General features: G+C 41.8%; 1 protein-coding gene across 2 annotated transcripts in view; it reads left to right on the top strand.

Moving 5' to 3' along the window:
- The window catches only part of LOC139597161 (connector enhancer of kinase suppressor of ras 2-like), a 175386-nt gene that overhangs the window by 139302 nt on the left and 20259 nt on the right, over positions 1-15825 (top strand). For both annotated transcript variants that reach the window (XM_071442186.1, XM_071442187.1), the window contains exons 16-20: positions 3264-3312; positions 6402-6450; positions 7534-7709; positions 9120-9193; positions 14580-14651. In XM_071442186.1, the coding sequence (XP_071298287.1) occupies positions 3264-3312; positions 6402-6450; positions 7534-7709; positions 9120-9193; positions 14580-14651 (420 nt within the window). The remainder of the gene's footprint in view (positions 1-3263; positions 3313-6401; positions 6451-7533; positions 7710-9119; positions 9194-14579; positions 14652-15825) is intronic.

Genomic DNA, 15825 nt, shown 5'->3' with positions numbered 1-15825 from the left:
AGATTTTGTTTTGTTTTTCTTCTGAGCAATTTTGTTCTTCCCAGAGCAAAGGGCTCCTGGTTTTTCCCAGCAGGTTGCACAGGCCCACTTTGGCAGGGACATTGCAATCCAGATGGAACATCCCTGGTGGACAGGACAGGGCATCTGCCAACTGATACTTTCCAGGGACATATGACTTGATGAAATTTTGGCAAACTTTCATAGAAAAAGGCTATGCTTTTCTATTCTTTTATGGGAGAATCCTTCTCTCACACATTTTAGGCCCAAAACATGACCATGTTATGTCTTTTCAATCTGTTGAAAAATATTTCAAGAGGCAGAATTATATCACCTTCCTAATAACCCTATTTAAAGTGATTTAAATAGCTTAAACCAAAATAAAAACCAATTTTCAGATATTTAGCCCCTAGATTTAGGCTTTGGGGACCAGGAGACAAACTGTGTGGATAGATTGACATATTTGGGTGAAATGCCATTAGCTTCAATAACTGAAAGAGGGAGAATTTAGGTTGGATATACAGAAATTCTTCCCTCTGAGGGTGGGCAGGCCCTGGCACAGGGTGCCCAGAGAAGCTGTGGCTGCCCCTGGATCCCTGCAAATGTCCAAGGCCAGGTTAGATGGGGCTTGGAGCATCCTGGGACAGTGGAATGTGTCCCTGCCCATGGCAGGGTGTGGAGTGGGATGGGGTTTAAAGTCCCTTCCACCCCAAACCATCCTGGGATTCTGTGATTTCAACATACAGGGACCTGTAGAGCTTCTGGGATATTTAGGATTGCATCCTCTGCTTTAGAAAAGCCAAGGGGAAGGAAGATGTTCCTGGCATGGGGTAGAAGCTCCCCCAGGCTGCTTTGTGAGAGCCATGAGGCTGCAGGGTGTCCCTGGGAACACTTTTCACTCATTTGGGAAGAGCTTTTCACTCATTTGATGAGGAGAACACAGAGCAAGACTGGCAGCTCTGTCCCAGCCTGGGGCAGAGCAGAAATGAGGGATCTCTGCCTTCAGCTCTGGGTTCCCCCAAAGTCTGGGCACCCAAACACCCCAGAGCTGGCCCAGCTCTGTGCCAGGGCAGGAGCTCCAGCTGTGTCCCTTGGTGCAGGACACTGTCCTCACACACAGACCTGCCCTGCCTGCCAGGGAAACCCGAGCTCCCCTGGCAGCTCCTGTGCTGGAAGCTGTGCCCTCACCCCTGAGCAGGAGCTCTGATTTTGGTGCTTGGAGAGGCTGCCTGGAGCAGAGGCTGGGCACAGTTAAAGGAACAAAGTAGGAATTTATTAAAAGGAGTTCACAGGATCCACCTTAGGCAGTGCAGGGCTGCACCCTGGGTCAGGAGGTTTCACACTTTCATGAGTTTTGGTCCATTTTGATACTGGGGTTCATTGTCCAATTCCAGCTCCAGGTTGTGCAGTCCCACCCTCCCGGTTTGCTCTCCTCAATTCTCTGTTGTTTGCACTTTTTGGGCCTGAAGCTGCAGTGGTGTCCTTGGTTCTGGGGCTGGAAAAGATTGTTTTCTATGACTGAGCTGTGAGGAGAGCTGCTGACAGTGTGTATGAAGTTCAGAGTTATGTACTAACGTGGTCCAGAATCTGGAAAATACAAAACTCAAACTTAAGGCACCGATTTAGGCAGTGGCACCTGCAGCTGGAGCCCCTGGGTGTGTGTGTGCGTTGAGGTTTTGGGGAGCCAGGCTGAGCTGCTTTGTGCCCTTGTTTGCCAGGAGCTTTGCCCTGCTGGGCTCGTTTCACAGAGCAGGAGGAGGAACCAGGCGCCAGGGAGGAATCACTGCTGAGCTGTCCTGCAGACAAACCTGGCTGGGCTTAGCAGGGCTCCCCTGGTCTTTGATCTTCACTTCAGGAGAATTTTTCCCAGCAATAGGAACCCTGAGCCCTGTGGGTTCTGGCCAGGGTGTGTCCTGTGACATCCCTGTGGGGACCTGGGTGCAGAGCTCTGCTTCCCTCAGCCTGCAAGGGGTGTCACAGACACATCTTATGAAAAATCCTTTCCTTAGGATCTTTTCTCCTGAGAAGCTGAGGAGCCTCAGAAATGAAATGTAAACAATTATTTTCTGCTGCTGTGGAATGCAACTGGTGCATCTGGGATTGGTCTCATGTGGTTGTTTTTAATTAATGGCCAATCACAGTCAGCTGGCTCAGACTGTCTGGTCAGTCACAAGATTTTATTATCATTCCTTTCCTTTCAAGCCTTCTGATGAAACCCTTTCTTCTCGTCTTTTAGTATAGTTTTAATATAATATATATATATATAATAAAATAATAAATCAGCCTTCTGAAACATGGAGTCAAGATTCTCATCTCTTCCCTTGTCCTGGGACCCCTGTGAACACACCACACAAGGGGAGAGAGGCAGAAAAACTGCATCACTCACACAGGGCACAGCTTGGATGAACATTTTGCTGAATTTTTTGCTTCTTTTTTGTGTGAAAACACTGCTCAAGTTCTTTCTCATAACACATTTTGTCTTTGTAAAGAATGCTTAAATATTGTTTTCATCACGGTTACGGCAGTGTGCTTTGGAAATTCCTTTTTTTTTAGTTGTGGTTAATGCTGGAGAGATAAGAAGAGATAAACATTTTAAAAATGACTTTCAGTCTTGACATTTTGCTGTCAGTATTGCATGTTCAGATGCACCTGTACTGCAGAGATTTACAGGTGCACCTGAGTTGCTCGAAGCATCAACAGCCCAGAGCAGAGACCTGAGCCAGGGATTTCAAACCTCACTACAAAATACTCAATAATTAATCTGCAGTGAGAATTTCCTTGTTGTAACAGGAATATATTATATAAGAGATGGATAAGAGTTCTAGTAACCTAAATGTAAATCATGGACCCAGATGAGGTGATTAAAAATGCATTCCTGTGACCAGGTAGATAAATCCAAAATGCTACATGTGTATTAGTCCAAGTTCTGAAAATGGATAAAAAGGACAAATCTGACCCTGATTCAGTGTCCTATTTCCATCATGGCCAATTCTGTCTGCACTGGACAAGGAAAGGCCTCTGGTGCTGCTGCCCTCCTTTCTTCTCCAATCTTTACAGAGCTCACATATATCAGAGATGGTATTATTGCATTTTAAGGTGTCAATTCTTGGTATCTGTGGCATCCTGTAGCAAAGTCTTACAGAAATTTGTGCTGCAGGATGCTATGGTTATATTTAGAAATTCACAGTTTCTGTAATCACTATGTAATCAGTTTGTTTTTTTTTTTTCCCTGTGGTTATTTGACATCTTTCTTCTGTTTGTCCTAGATATGCAAGTTCTGCCATTGACCATCCAGGAAACACATCCATGAGGAAGGTAATGATTTACAAATGTGCTTTAAATAAGTAAAAAACTCCTCAACTGTTCAATTCCTTGCCCTATTTTAAAAGATACCTTAGATATCCCAAACCTTGACATTTGCCTATGCAATGAAAGAGCTGAAAACAAAAATCTAGCAATAATTTCCATGTTGAGGAAACTGGCTGCTGCAACCACAGCAGGTCAGTGTGCTGTGCCTGCAATGCTTTTAGTTAAGGTTAGAATTTAGGAATTCAGTCAAGTTTAGGAGCCTTGGTGTGTGTTCTGAACTATGTGATGGTTTGGGGAAGAGAATCACACACCACATTGGGCTGCAAGGCATCTCTGGAGGGAGGCTTACCCTGAAGGTAAAGAAAAGTTTTAAAACTCTTAGAATATTTAAATAGTACCAATACTATGATAGGGAGATGGAGGATTAAGATTTTCAAATATTTTTTATGGTACCAACTTTGAGTGCTCCGTTTGCAATGGAATATAGCTATAAAAAATTGTTTTATTATTATTTCATACAAAGGACAAACAACAGAACCTTCATTTGAAGAATGTCAGTTCATCATTCTGACTTGGCACTTTTTACACTGATTGGTTTGGACAGGGCTTGAACCACCCTGGGACAGTGGAAGGTGTCCCTGCCATGGCAGAGGGGATGGGATGAGCTTTAAGGTCCCTCTCAAACCTTTCTGTGGCTGTGATGACTCAGTTCTAAACAGTTTCCTCTAAAACTCCTGAGCTTAAAGCCAGAGGAGCTACAAGTAACCAGTTTTGCTTTTCATTGAGTGTTTCTGTGCCAGCACTTCTCCTACCCCCTGATTACACTGAGAACTCCTTAATTTACCTTCAGGAGCATCCATTCAATTCTAGCACTTTTTAAATTTCATTTTTCCCTGTGCTGGCTTTGGGTGGGGGTGGCAGGGTGGGCACTCTCTGGCTGTGGCCTCGTGGTGTGGTTTTGAGATAAGAATTGAAACACTGACAGCCCCAGTGAGTTCTCCATCATCTGTCTGTCTCCCATAGCAACTCTGAGTCACTTGCAGTTGTGAGTTCTGTTTCCTTACAGTGTTTGCCACCAAGTTAATTATATTACAGTGGTTCTTTTATCTCTCAGAGTGTGGAGGTTGAGTTTTTACCTTAGCAGTGCTAATTAACAACTGATTCCCAAGGTATTGCAAACCTCTCACTTTCTCTAGTTTCCTTGGTTTGAATGCATTCTGTGTGTGCATAAACAAAACAGGAGGAATAATTAGCTAAGAGTTGTAGAATAAAGATATTTTTTATTTCAGAAAGATATTTTCAGCTCTCCCTTGATTTGTTGTGCTGTTTCCTTCATTTCATCACATAAGCATATGCACTGTTATGGAAGTGAGAAATCTTTCTTTTTATTGTTTATAAAAACTGGGTTTAAAATTTCCCATAATTTGACAAAGCTTCTGCAGCTAAAGGGAAGATACATGGAAAAAAGTAGTGTTTGCATCTGTGTACAGATTGTGTCACACTCTGAGTTCCTGACTGAGGTTAAATAAATACATTTTTGCTTTGGAATGGTGCTGTCCATCCAGGAAGAAGAATTAGCCAAGTGTTTTAGAAGAAAGATATTTTTTATTTCAGAAAGATATTTTCAGCTCTCCCTTGATTTGTTGTGCTGTTTCTTTCATTATTTTTAAAACTTTCCTATCAAATGATGCATACCAGTTTCTGGTGAGTATCTCCTCCAGACATTTCATTTGTCTTACAGTTCTTTAAATTTGCCCACATTTCATTAGAGGGTTTTATTCCATCCCTACATTTCTCTAGCCTAAACTGGGGGGAAATTGGTGATGTCTTTTTCAGGAACTCACCTGCTTTGCCCTGATGCATTTCTCTGGACAGAGGAGCTTTGAGCAGGTTGCCCCAGCCACCACAGAGCTCCAGCTGACCCACCAGGGCAGACCAACATTGCTGCTGGCACTTGCAGCACATCCCAAAACCCCCAGAGCTGCTGTGCACATTTCCTACCTTCTCTCAGAGGTTTTTGGTTTCATTTCTGGGTTTTGCCACATTTCCTCCAGCACAGAGCATTGATCTTTGTCTCCTCCTGAGCCAAGAGCCGCATTTGCAGAGATGCAGTGGAACAAGGGGGCTGTGCTGAGCCGGGGGCTGCTGCCCCCTCCCTGGCTGAGCATCCCTGGCAGCACTGTCACATTTTGGGGGACATTCCTGTCCTGGGGCTGCCTGGGAGAGCAGGCTGAGCTCAGGGGAGCACAGAGAGCTGCTGATCCCTGCGTTCCCCACAAACCTTCCCCTTGGGAAGTGCTAAATCAGGTTCCAGACAGGGCTGTGCATGTCCAAACCCACTCCTCCCTCTGCTGCTTCCATTTAAAGTCAACCTCTGTCTCTCTGGAGCTGGAGTCTTGTTTTCACCTGATTGTTTTCTAGGGTTTTTAAGTATTTGTTCATTGGAGGCAAATCCTTACAAGTTTTTGAGTACTATCCCTGGTTTTAGGTTTAAATAAAGACCTGATTTTAGTTTTTTTTTCCCCCCCAGAATCTGTAGCAATTTTCTAATGCTGCCACAAAATGAAAGAAATATTTATTTTTTTTTCTCCTGGGACTTATTCTGTTAACCCACCAACCACCAACTTATTCTGTCAACCACCAACAACAAAAAAACTTGTTTCTGTGGTGGGATGTGTGACTTAGACACGTCATCAGGCACAGGATTTTGTATATAATGTTTGTGGTGGATATTTCTTTTTGAATGCATATTTATGTAATTATTTCCTTGATGCAACAAACTTCAAATACCAGTCAGTTTATCAGCTCCTTCGTGGGAGTTTATATCTTTAGTTTTCAAACCACTGCACAGCTACTCATGCTTTCATTGCAATTGTAATTAATATTTCCTAAAGCTGTTTTAATTTGCAGATTTAGCAGAGTGTTGTTTTCTTTATGATGTTGAGGAAAGTAGTAAGAGAAAGATGACAGGAGGGAGATCCTGTGATCAGTGATGCTGTGATAACCCTGGAGAGGGGAGTGAAGGGAAGCTCTTCCATGTTACTGCTGTTACTTGCACTGGCGTTTCATAATTTATTTGTTTTTTTTCCTTACAGTCATTCCATTACGCTTCCCTCAGGGTAAAAAGCAGAAAATGGTCAAAAGGTAACTTCTTTCAGTTAACATTCTGAAAACAGAAAATGAGGCTCCTTCTCTGAGAATAAGTGATCTGTAGCAAAAGTTCAACTCGATTCAAATATTTCTAAATTTTATTGTAAGCAATAAAGGAAAATATTAAATTAAAATACCAAAAGGAATGGTTTATCGATGTAATGTTGCTTGGGTGGGTGGAAAAATTTCCTCTTCCTTAGGAAGAAGGCAAGGAGCATCTATGAGCAAATTGATAAAAATTTGCCTGTGGAACACTGCAGGACAAAGGATGGTGCTTTATATTCTCTAAATTTCTTCCCTGTTTCACAGCTGTAGGAAAAATGTAATTCTTGTAGCATCATAAACTTGATTTTTCACAGGAAAAAAGTCTGATATATTAAGGAAATTTCCCACAGAGTTTTTTTCAGGAAAATAAATTATACCATATTTATTTAAAACCTGGTTTTATTAATATTTACAAGGCAATCTAAGCCTTTCAATTAGGATTCATTGAAATAACACCAAGAAAATAAAAACAAGCCTAATCCTGGTGCTGTGCCTTTAACAGGATGCTGTAAAGTTAAAATATTGTTGTTCACCTCAGGATAAAAATCATGTAAGCATGTGCACTGTTATGGAAGTGAACAATCTTTCTTTTTTCTTGTTTATAAAAACCATAATTTGACAAAGCTTTTGCTGCTAAAGGGAAGATATATGGAAAAAGTAGTGTTTGCATCTGTGTACAGATCGTGTCACACTCTGAGTTCCTGACTGAGGCTAAATAAATTCATTTTTACTTTGGAATGGTGCTGTCCATCTTAATCAGGAAAAAAAAAATGCAGCCCCTAGAGGAACAAACTCTCTAGAGATTAAATAAAGAATTGCCTAAACCAGGCAGTTTTCATTGTGGTCATGGGGAAATCAAAATCAGGGCAATTCAACAGGGCCCCGATGAATTTGGAAATTGTTTATTCTGAGTCTGGAGAGGGTTTGGCTGGGAGGGAATTGTTTGAAGGTGAAATGTTCATTGAAAAATGAACACTTTTCATTCCATTGGAAAGTGGAACATTTCCCCTGCCCTGTGGTGTTCTGTCCCAGGGAGTTCCCTGTCCAGCGTCAGCAGGAGGCGAATCTCCTGCAAGGACCTGGGCCACGGCGACTGCGAGGGCTGGCTCTGGAAGAAAAAAGATGCCAAAGGGTATTTCACCCAGAAATGGAAAAAGTACTGGTTCATCCTGAAGGATTCCTCCTTGTACTGGTACACAAACCAGAATGTAAGTACAGGCCGTGGTTGGAAAAAGTCAGAATGAAACCTTAAGTTTTATAATTCTTTTTAAGTCTATTTTTACTGCGTGCTCGGATGAGCTGCCGCTTTAACTGCCAGGTCTGGGACGCTCTGGCTGGAAATATTTCAACTGAAATTCTTTTTTAAAATCTCCAAGTCCACGTTCAAGGTTAATAAAATAGCAGATGTTCATGGCAGTCTTTAAGAAATGAGTATGAGTATGTCTGTAGTTAATCCTTTTCCACGGGTTTATTTGGACCAACACAATGCTCACACTCAGCTCTCCCCAGCTTCACTTGTGAGGGGGGATGTGTAAAATGCAACCATTTGTGTTAATTAAGCATTCTGTGAAGCAGATGTGAAAATCTGAATTTGTGAATCTCTTTATCTAGAAGTTATTTTTATATCTATGTTCCTCTTGCTTTTTGCTGAATTAGTCTGGAGTTTGCAGTTTCTCATGTGCAAAATGCTGTTCTTGGTGAAATTTTCCTGAAAACCAATGGGCCTGTGCTGGTGCAATCTGCATAAATGTAGGGAAATAACAGAGGGGAGAAACCCAAAATGGTTCAGTGATGCTCTTCCCTTCGTGTGCAGCAGCCCCAGTGCTTGAGCTGAACTCTGCAGCCTCCTTTGGTTACTGAGCTTTTACTCCACCTCTCCTATTTCCTTCCAGAGGAGGTGTTCAGCAGCACAACTGCCCTCAGTTTTTGTGGATTTTTGCAGCCCAAGAGGGGCTCAGGCTGTGGGTGATGAAGGGGTTTTGTGGGGTTTGACATTTCCCATGCCAGGGGGGTTGGCTCTGGCTGTGTCCCCCTGGCTCTCAGGCTGTGCCTCAAACCAAACCATAACTCACTGTGCCCTTGCTAACACCTTTCAAAACCTGCCTGGTGTTAATTTAATGTCTCTCTGCTTCTCCTCCTGAATTGCTTCAAAAGAAGCAAAAAGTGACAGGATGCATTTCCTGGTTATTTCCTCCCCATTTAATCAGAGGTGACCTCACCAAGGAAGCTCCTCAGGGGCTGTGGTGTGACAACTGTGACTTTCAAGAGAGACAGCCACCAAACAGCTGCAAAATGCTGATTTATGGTGAAGAATCAGCTCTCCTCTGTTTAGGGGCTGTGTTTGGGGCTGAAGGGTTTTCTGTGATCTTCAGCAAAAGGGGGTTTGGGATGGCTGTGCCTCCTCTGAGAAAGGACCAGTTCAGTTACCTCACAGAGATAATTCACATTGTGTGATGGATTGAATCCATTCCATAGGAAAAACAGTTTGTGCAAAATACATTCAGTACTTCTTTGACTGGGTAGTTCTTTGTATAAACCCCAAACAGCTGCTGCTCATTTCTCTTTTCTTTAATTCTATATTCATTTTCAACAACTTTGGTTTTTTCTTCATTCAATAGGATGAAAAAGCAGAAGGATTCATTAGTTTACCTGAATTCAGGATAGACAGAGCAATTGAATGCAGACGAAAACAGTAAGTAATGTGTCAATTATCTTCACAAAGGATTGCTCTTGGAAGTTTGCTATACAGAGTACTGAGCACTTGCAAAGTCCAGAGAAGGAAGTTACAGAGAAAAAGCCTTGAAACTGGAAATAAAACATCATAGATCTACTTAAGCTTTAGTATTTCTCTTTATTATAAAAGATGCAATGTAATGTAAATTCCATTTACTAGATTAAAATGAATTGAATAATTCTTTAGCTGGCTTGCCAGATAGTCCAGTTACAGCTTCAGCTAAATAAGTAAATCAAAAAGCAATGAATACTTTAGTAAAGAGATAAAACTTTCTCAGGTTCAGTAAAGCAGTATTTTCCCATAGGAAATAGCATAACAAATATCATAGCAGGGAATGGTGAATATAATCTTAATTTTCTCTTTTATGGGGGAAGCTTTTCATACCCAATATTGTGTTGCTCTCAGCTGCTAAAATATTTAGGTTCCATATGCAAAATGAACTCTGCATTATTGCTTATGTGCATATTGCTGCTGCTACATTCCACTCCACTAAAAAGCATATTATAAGCTTTGCACAATTAAGGAATATTTAATAACAGACACTCACTGCTCCAAATAGTTTTGGGATTGCAATCAACAGGTTTAACAGAACAATTCCAATGCTTTGAGAGTAGCACTTTGCTGGTATCTCCTGAATTATTTGCATTTGTCTTCTGTGTGCTTTCCTGCTTTTAACTAAGCATCCTGGGTTTTTCCTCTGCTTTCCCAATGATTGAATGCAGCTTTGGTCTGAGGAAACAAGTCCTACAACTATGAGCACAGTACAATAGAAATATTGAAGGTATGAATTACAATAGAGGCTGCTCATCAGAAAATCAAACCTCTTCAGTTGCCTGTTCTTGTCTGGGGATATTATTACTGTGTCAGAGAAGTACAAGACAGTGCAATTTACACTTCTATTTCTTCTTTCAGCTGAGGGTATCACTGTAGAAATTAAACATGAGCTGAGCACTATAAATACCTCAGAGCCATGAGTAGATATTAATAGTGATATTGAACAAAAATACAGGAAAAATAATACCCTTTTGTTAGAATATAAAGCACTTAACAGATTTCAGTGAATTAACCAAGATCAAACAGAAGGTCATTGTGCACAGCTAGAAATAGCTTCCAGAGCTTTCCTCAAAGCATGAGAACACAATCCCTCAGAACTCATCTTAGGGAAGGATTTCTGTAGGGTGTATGCACAGGGAAGAGTCCGATTAACTGAAACTTTGCACACCACTGAAAGCTGAGAACCTCCAGGCTTTGAATCCTTTCAAAAAGAGGCAGGTCCAGGGGTAAAAGTATAATGAAGATGTTCATAGTATATTCCCTTTTTTCCTGAGCTTAATTTCAGTTTGATTTCTTCCTTCATGGACTACCATTTATATATTTCCCCCATCACAAGAACTGCACCTTACCTTAGCCAGTGTTTTACCTGGAAGTGAGTGCAGTGAAATTCAGAATATTCAGCATGTGGGAGTGGAGGCCAGCCCACAGCCCCTGTGAGCACACCTGGCAAACACTTCCTGTCCTCTTCTGTTGTCCTGCAAGGCCAGGAGTGAGCATCATTCCATGGCCTTATTCCACTGCAAAGCCAAAACCACAACGTCAGTTTTCCTTCAGCTCTCCCCAGTGCGGAACTAAGAACATTTTGGGCCTCAGTTTGGATTTCCCTTCAGATCTCTGCTATTTTCAGAGCTACTGATGTGAAATGTTCAAACCCTTTTGAAACTAAAGGATTTGAAGACTTACTGGGATAATGAATGGATTTCTCTTTCCCACTGCTCTGTTGGAGGGGGAGCTCTGCTCCCCAGCCTGGCTGCTCCTGATGTCCATGCCCACAGTGATGGAATAGCCTCAAGAAAGCTTTCACAAGAATACAGATAATTGAATGCATTATTTGGTATGGTTTGATGATTTGCCTCAGTAATGCATTTAATGAGGGTTCCCTGATTATTGCAGGAGCCCTGGCATCATCTCAGGCAGATTCAGCTCTCCAGGCTATGGCTGGACGTGCAGTGACCTTGTCCCTGTGAAAGGAGCCTTTCTGCACTGCCACTGCAAAACTTTCCACTGCTCATAGGCAACACCTGCATGCTCCTGATTAAAAGTGATCACAGAGTAGGAGAAATTATAGTTATTTGAGTTTGTGTGCTGTGGCATGACATGAATATCACAGATACTGACAATTATAATGCCCCACGATGATGCTGATCCCCAAGTATAAAGATTAATTGAGCCACAGGTGTAATTAATCCTTATCAACTGGTGCCTTGCCTGAACCTTCAGCAATTTCCACCGAGTGAAAATTTTCATTGCCTAGTTAATGCAAATTTGGGTCTTAAATTTATCAAGGATATGTCACAGTGTTGGCACTTCATATTGAAAGTGTGCAGTCAGAGCTCTTTACAAATGTCATTGTAGTACAGGCAGACAGGAAGGTACAGCTTAAATGTTGCTACAGTTTCATAATTTTATTACTTCTGGAAAGAACCTGACAGTCTTTGCAGACAGCAAAGCCCCCTTGAGCCACCACGGGGAAGAAACTTCTGGGCTGTGTGAACTGGAGTGCAGCCAATGGATGGAGAGGGATTGTTCTTTAAACTGGCACTCACTGTGCCTCATCTTGATTATTGCAGCCAGTCTGGGGCCCTCCAAACCAAGCCAAATGTAAATATATAGATATAATTCCTCTAAATTATTCGTATTTATACATCTCAAATTGTTCCCCTGGAGACTGCAGTTCCTAATGCTCGAAATGTATCTAAACACTTCCCTAATAATAATCTTAGTGACACTGCTGGGAGATGAAGATGGATTTATTGTTGTGTTTTGCAGTCCTGACAGAGAAGTGCAGCACATTTAAATCACAAGTTTGCACAGAACTGGGCTCTCCATTTCACAGCAATAAAGATCTCTTCTCTGCAGCCTGCAGATGTGTAACAGTGCAATACATGATTGCAGCTTTAATGTTCACCAGCTCAGGAAAGGATCACAGTATCAGACAGGGAGAGCTCAAGGAACACTCACACAGTGACAATTAGAGCTGTTTGCAGGGACCTGTCCTGTGGGAGCTCCTTTGCAAAAGCAGCCAGACCTGCAGCATTTACCTGATTTCCCCTGACAAAATTCCTGCTCTTTCTGCATTGTATGACACGTTCACAGGTTCTGTAACAGCTGAGCCAGGAGCCTGCAGACAGTGCCTGACCTGTTGCATTCTCCTGATTTCACCTCTCTGTGCCTTAACTGAGGCAGGGTTCTGTGAGAATGTAAAATATTCTAAGAATCACAGGATCACAGCCTTGTTTGGGTTGGGAAGGACCTTAAAGATCATCCCATTCCACCCCTACCATGGGCAGGGATACTTCCACTAGAACATGATCCACTAATCATAGATTTTATCACATTACAGGAGCACAGAGGAGCCAAATGAAACTCTGTTCATCACACTAACTTCCACCCATTAACATTGAAACCCCAATACTGGCATTTAAATGCCTGTATGTATTTAAATTTCCTGTCTAGGAAAATAATCCTATTTACAAGCAGAAACTCCATCATGTGATATTGTCTCAGGATTAGCCAAAAGGATTAGGATCTTTAGATCCAGCACCTAATCCCCTCCAATCTGAGCCAATCCCACTGGAGATGGTTGGGCAAGTGGAGCAGGAGAAGGTGCAGATGCTGCAGAGAGCTCAGACCAACAGTAGAACAATGCAGGAGTGTTTGTTTAGCCATGATTTTCTATTTTGAGCATCAAAAATGCAGTAGTGTAAGGAATTTCTGTTGGAAGCTGAGTATTTGCCCATCTCTGTGTAATTAAAGATGTGCTCTAATTCAGACACACTGCTCTAATTCAGACACACAAAACTGTCCCACCTTTCTTACCCTCAGCTGTTTCCAGAGAAGCAGTGGGAGGTGCTGGTACTCAGCTGGCACAGGGGGATTAAAAACTTCCACAGCAGAAGCAGAAGACTAAGAATGACAAGAATTCTTGACACTAAAACCATATCATACCAGTCAGTTAAAAGAAAGCATAAATTTGATCAGAGCATACTCAAAACTGCATTTATGTAATGATCAGAAGAGAGATAATTAACAAGCCTGTGCCATCTAGTGGGCACCAGGGATCCCTGTGTGGGATTTCACAGTCACTCACTGCTTTTATTTGCAAAGTGCCAGGGCAGGGAGGCTCTGCAGTGGAAATTATCACTGTCCAGATCCCAAAACAACACTTAAATACCTCTACAGCCTCCTTTTATGGAATTTAATATTTAATGATAACCCTCTGTGCAAAGATAACCTTACCCTTGATATCCCTAATCTCATGAAAAAAGAAACTGCACAGAAATACAAAAATCTGCTGTAGGGCTTTTGTTAGGAAAGCTGTTGCTGGATGCATTTGTATTAATTATATATATTAAAAAATCACTGCCCAGGTGAAGCTTCTTCAGCTTTCATCTTGTCTTTGAAAACTGCAGTAAGTCATAGTAATTAATAAAATACTCATTTGCATTTAAGCTATTAATAGTGGAAACATTGCATCACAGGTTCTTCATAATTCCACATGTAATGATTGCTAATCTAATTCTTGCATCTGGTAATTACCATATAAATGTCAGTATTTTAACATAAATGTTATGAATGATAGTGTGGCATTTTTTTAACACTTGCCAGCTAATCAAATTAATAGTCTTTAATGCTGGGACCTTCTGGTATTCTTGATAGCAAAACTCCTTTTCATTAAACCCCCACAAAAATTTATAAAAAATGTGATTATTGTTCTTAGCAGTTTTCAGCTGCTCAGCTGAGGGAGATCTCAGGGATTGGACCACATAAAAGCATTAATAAAAAGCATTTCTGTGAACTATAATCACCTATGCCATCTGATTGTTATCTATTATTCCAGTGATTTCTAGCTCAACTTGGCAGCCCTCTGCATTTCTTTTTGTAGAACATAAAACTGTCATCAAATACATGAGACGAGGTGGGGGGGATCAAACATTTATTCCTGTAGTTGATCCTTGGAATACAACTAAGATGTACTTGAATATACTCAATAAGACTTTCAAAATCACCCAAGGATTTTTTTAGATGTAGAACATCAGTGGTTATCAAAAGGATTTCTATTTTTAAGTCATTCAAGTGCTTTTGAAATTTTTGCAAAGTATGAGGCTCACAAACATCGGTGCAATCAGGTCAGGGGGAATCCATTGATAAATTTAGGCAGCAAAATTCAGACTGAAGATGACAAATGGCTATGAAACCTGAAGAATCATAGAGCAGGACAGTCTGGTGTGTTTGTACACAGGATGTTTGAAAGAAAAGGTGGTTTTCATTCTTCGTGCTCTTTTTATAGTGCCTTCAAAGCTTGTCACCCCAAAATAAAGAGTTTCTACTTCGCAACCGACTGCCTTGAAGAGATGAACAGGTGAGTTGTGTGTCCCCTTTGCTGTGGGAGGTTCCTTATCCTGGTGCTTCAATATTTCATCTGACACAGGAATATCCTCCTGGATGGAGCCTTATGGAATGCTGGCTCATGGTGTTCTCAGGAATTAGTTTTCCATTCATTTCAGTGAATACATTGCATTCTGTGGCTCACTTTGCTGGCATTTCCTGCCACGACATGTCTCAGTTCTGCAGAGGAAAGTTACTTGTGTTCTCATCTATTAGTTAATTAGAATTTTTTCTTTTGTCAATGGGCTTAAGGTTCATCACCCTTGTGAAGTTTTGTAGGTAAAGGCTGGAAGTCTTAATGGGATCAGTGTTTCTGGTTTATTAAACAGTGCACCCACACCAAAGCTCGTACAGAGAACACCCAGGTGGTGGGGGGGGGGGGGGTGTGTGTATACATATACATGTATATATACATATATATATTCCCCTTATAATGCCAAGAACAACCCCCAACGACACAGAAAATCAGCAGTTATTAATTTAATTCACCACATCACTGTCCCAACACAGAGCTGAGGCAAGCAAAATTCCATTTTTGGTGTTGTAGTGAGTTTTAGATGTCCTTGGATGTGCTGGGGGGACATTCCAAACTTCTGACTGCACAAGGCTCTGGACAGCCTGATCCAACATTAAAGCTGGCCCTGCTGAGGGTGGCTGTGGGAACAGGCACCTCCTGGGAGCTCTTCTAGCCCAAATTACTCCGTGCTTCTCCTTTGTGATTCAGTGGTGAAGGCAGAGGTTGGGTGAAGGTGGGACAGGGCCTTAGATCCCAAAAGGCAGGGTCAGATGTCCTCCTTCCTCCTGTTACCTCAGAAATTTGTTTATTCCCAGCTGAGGTGGAAAGCACAAGGACACCTGGGACAAGGTCACTGTCCTGGGAAGTCTTAAATCTTTCCTGGCACAGAAAAGTGAAACTTTGAGATGTTCTCACTTACAGCTGTTCTTAATGTTTGCCAGCTTGGGAAGACAGATAGGATGGGGTTTTTCCTTTGGAATATTAAGGCCTAAAAACCATTGTTGAATTAGCATTTCTATTCTGTGGCTTACATGGCTCTTCAGGTATGTGGGGCTGTGAGCCTGGCTGGGGTGGAACTGGAGAAATGTTCATCCTGCACTGAGGAGGGGGATGAGCCTCACTTATCAGCAGT

Source organism: Agelaius tricolor, unplaced genomic scaffold (assembly GCF_023055355.1).
Source record: "Agelaius tricolor isolate 1412-34295 unplaced genomic scaffold, bAgeTri1.0.p SCAF_17, whole genome shotgun sequence".
NCBI classification, from domain to species: Eukaryota; Metazoa; Chordata; class Aves; order Passeriformes; family Icteridae; genus Agelaius; species Agelaius tricolor.
Note: the sequence above shows the minus strand (reverse complement) of the source record. Positions and strands in the feature narration are given on the sequence as shown.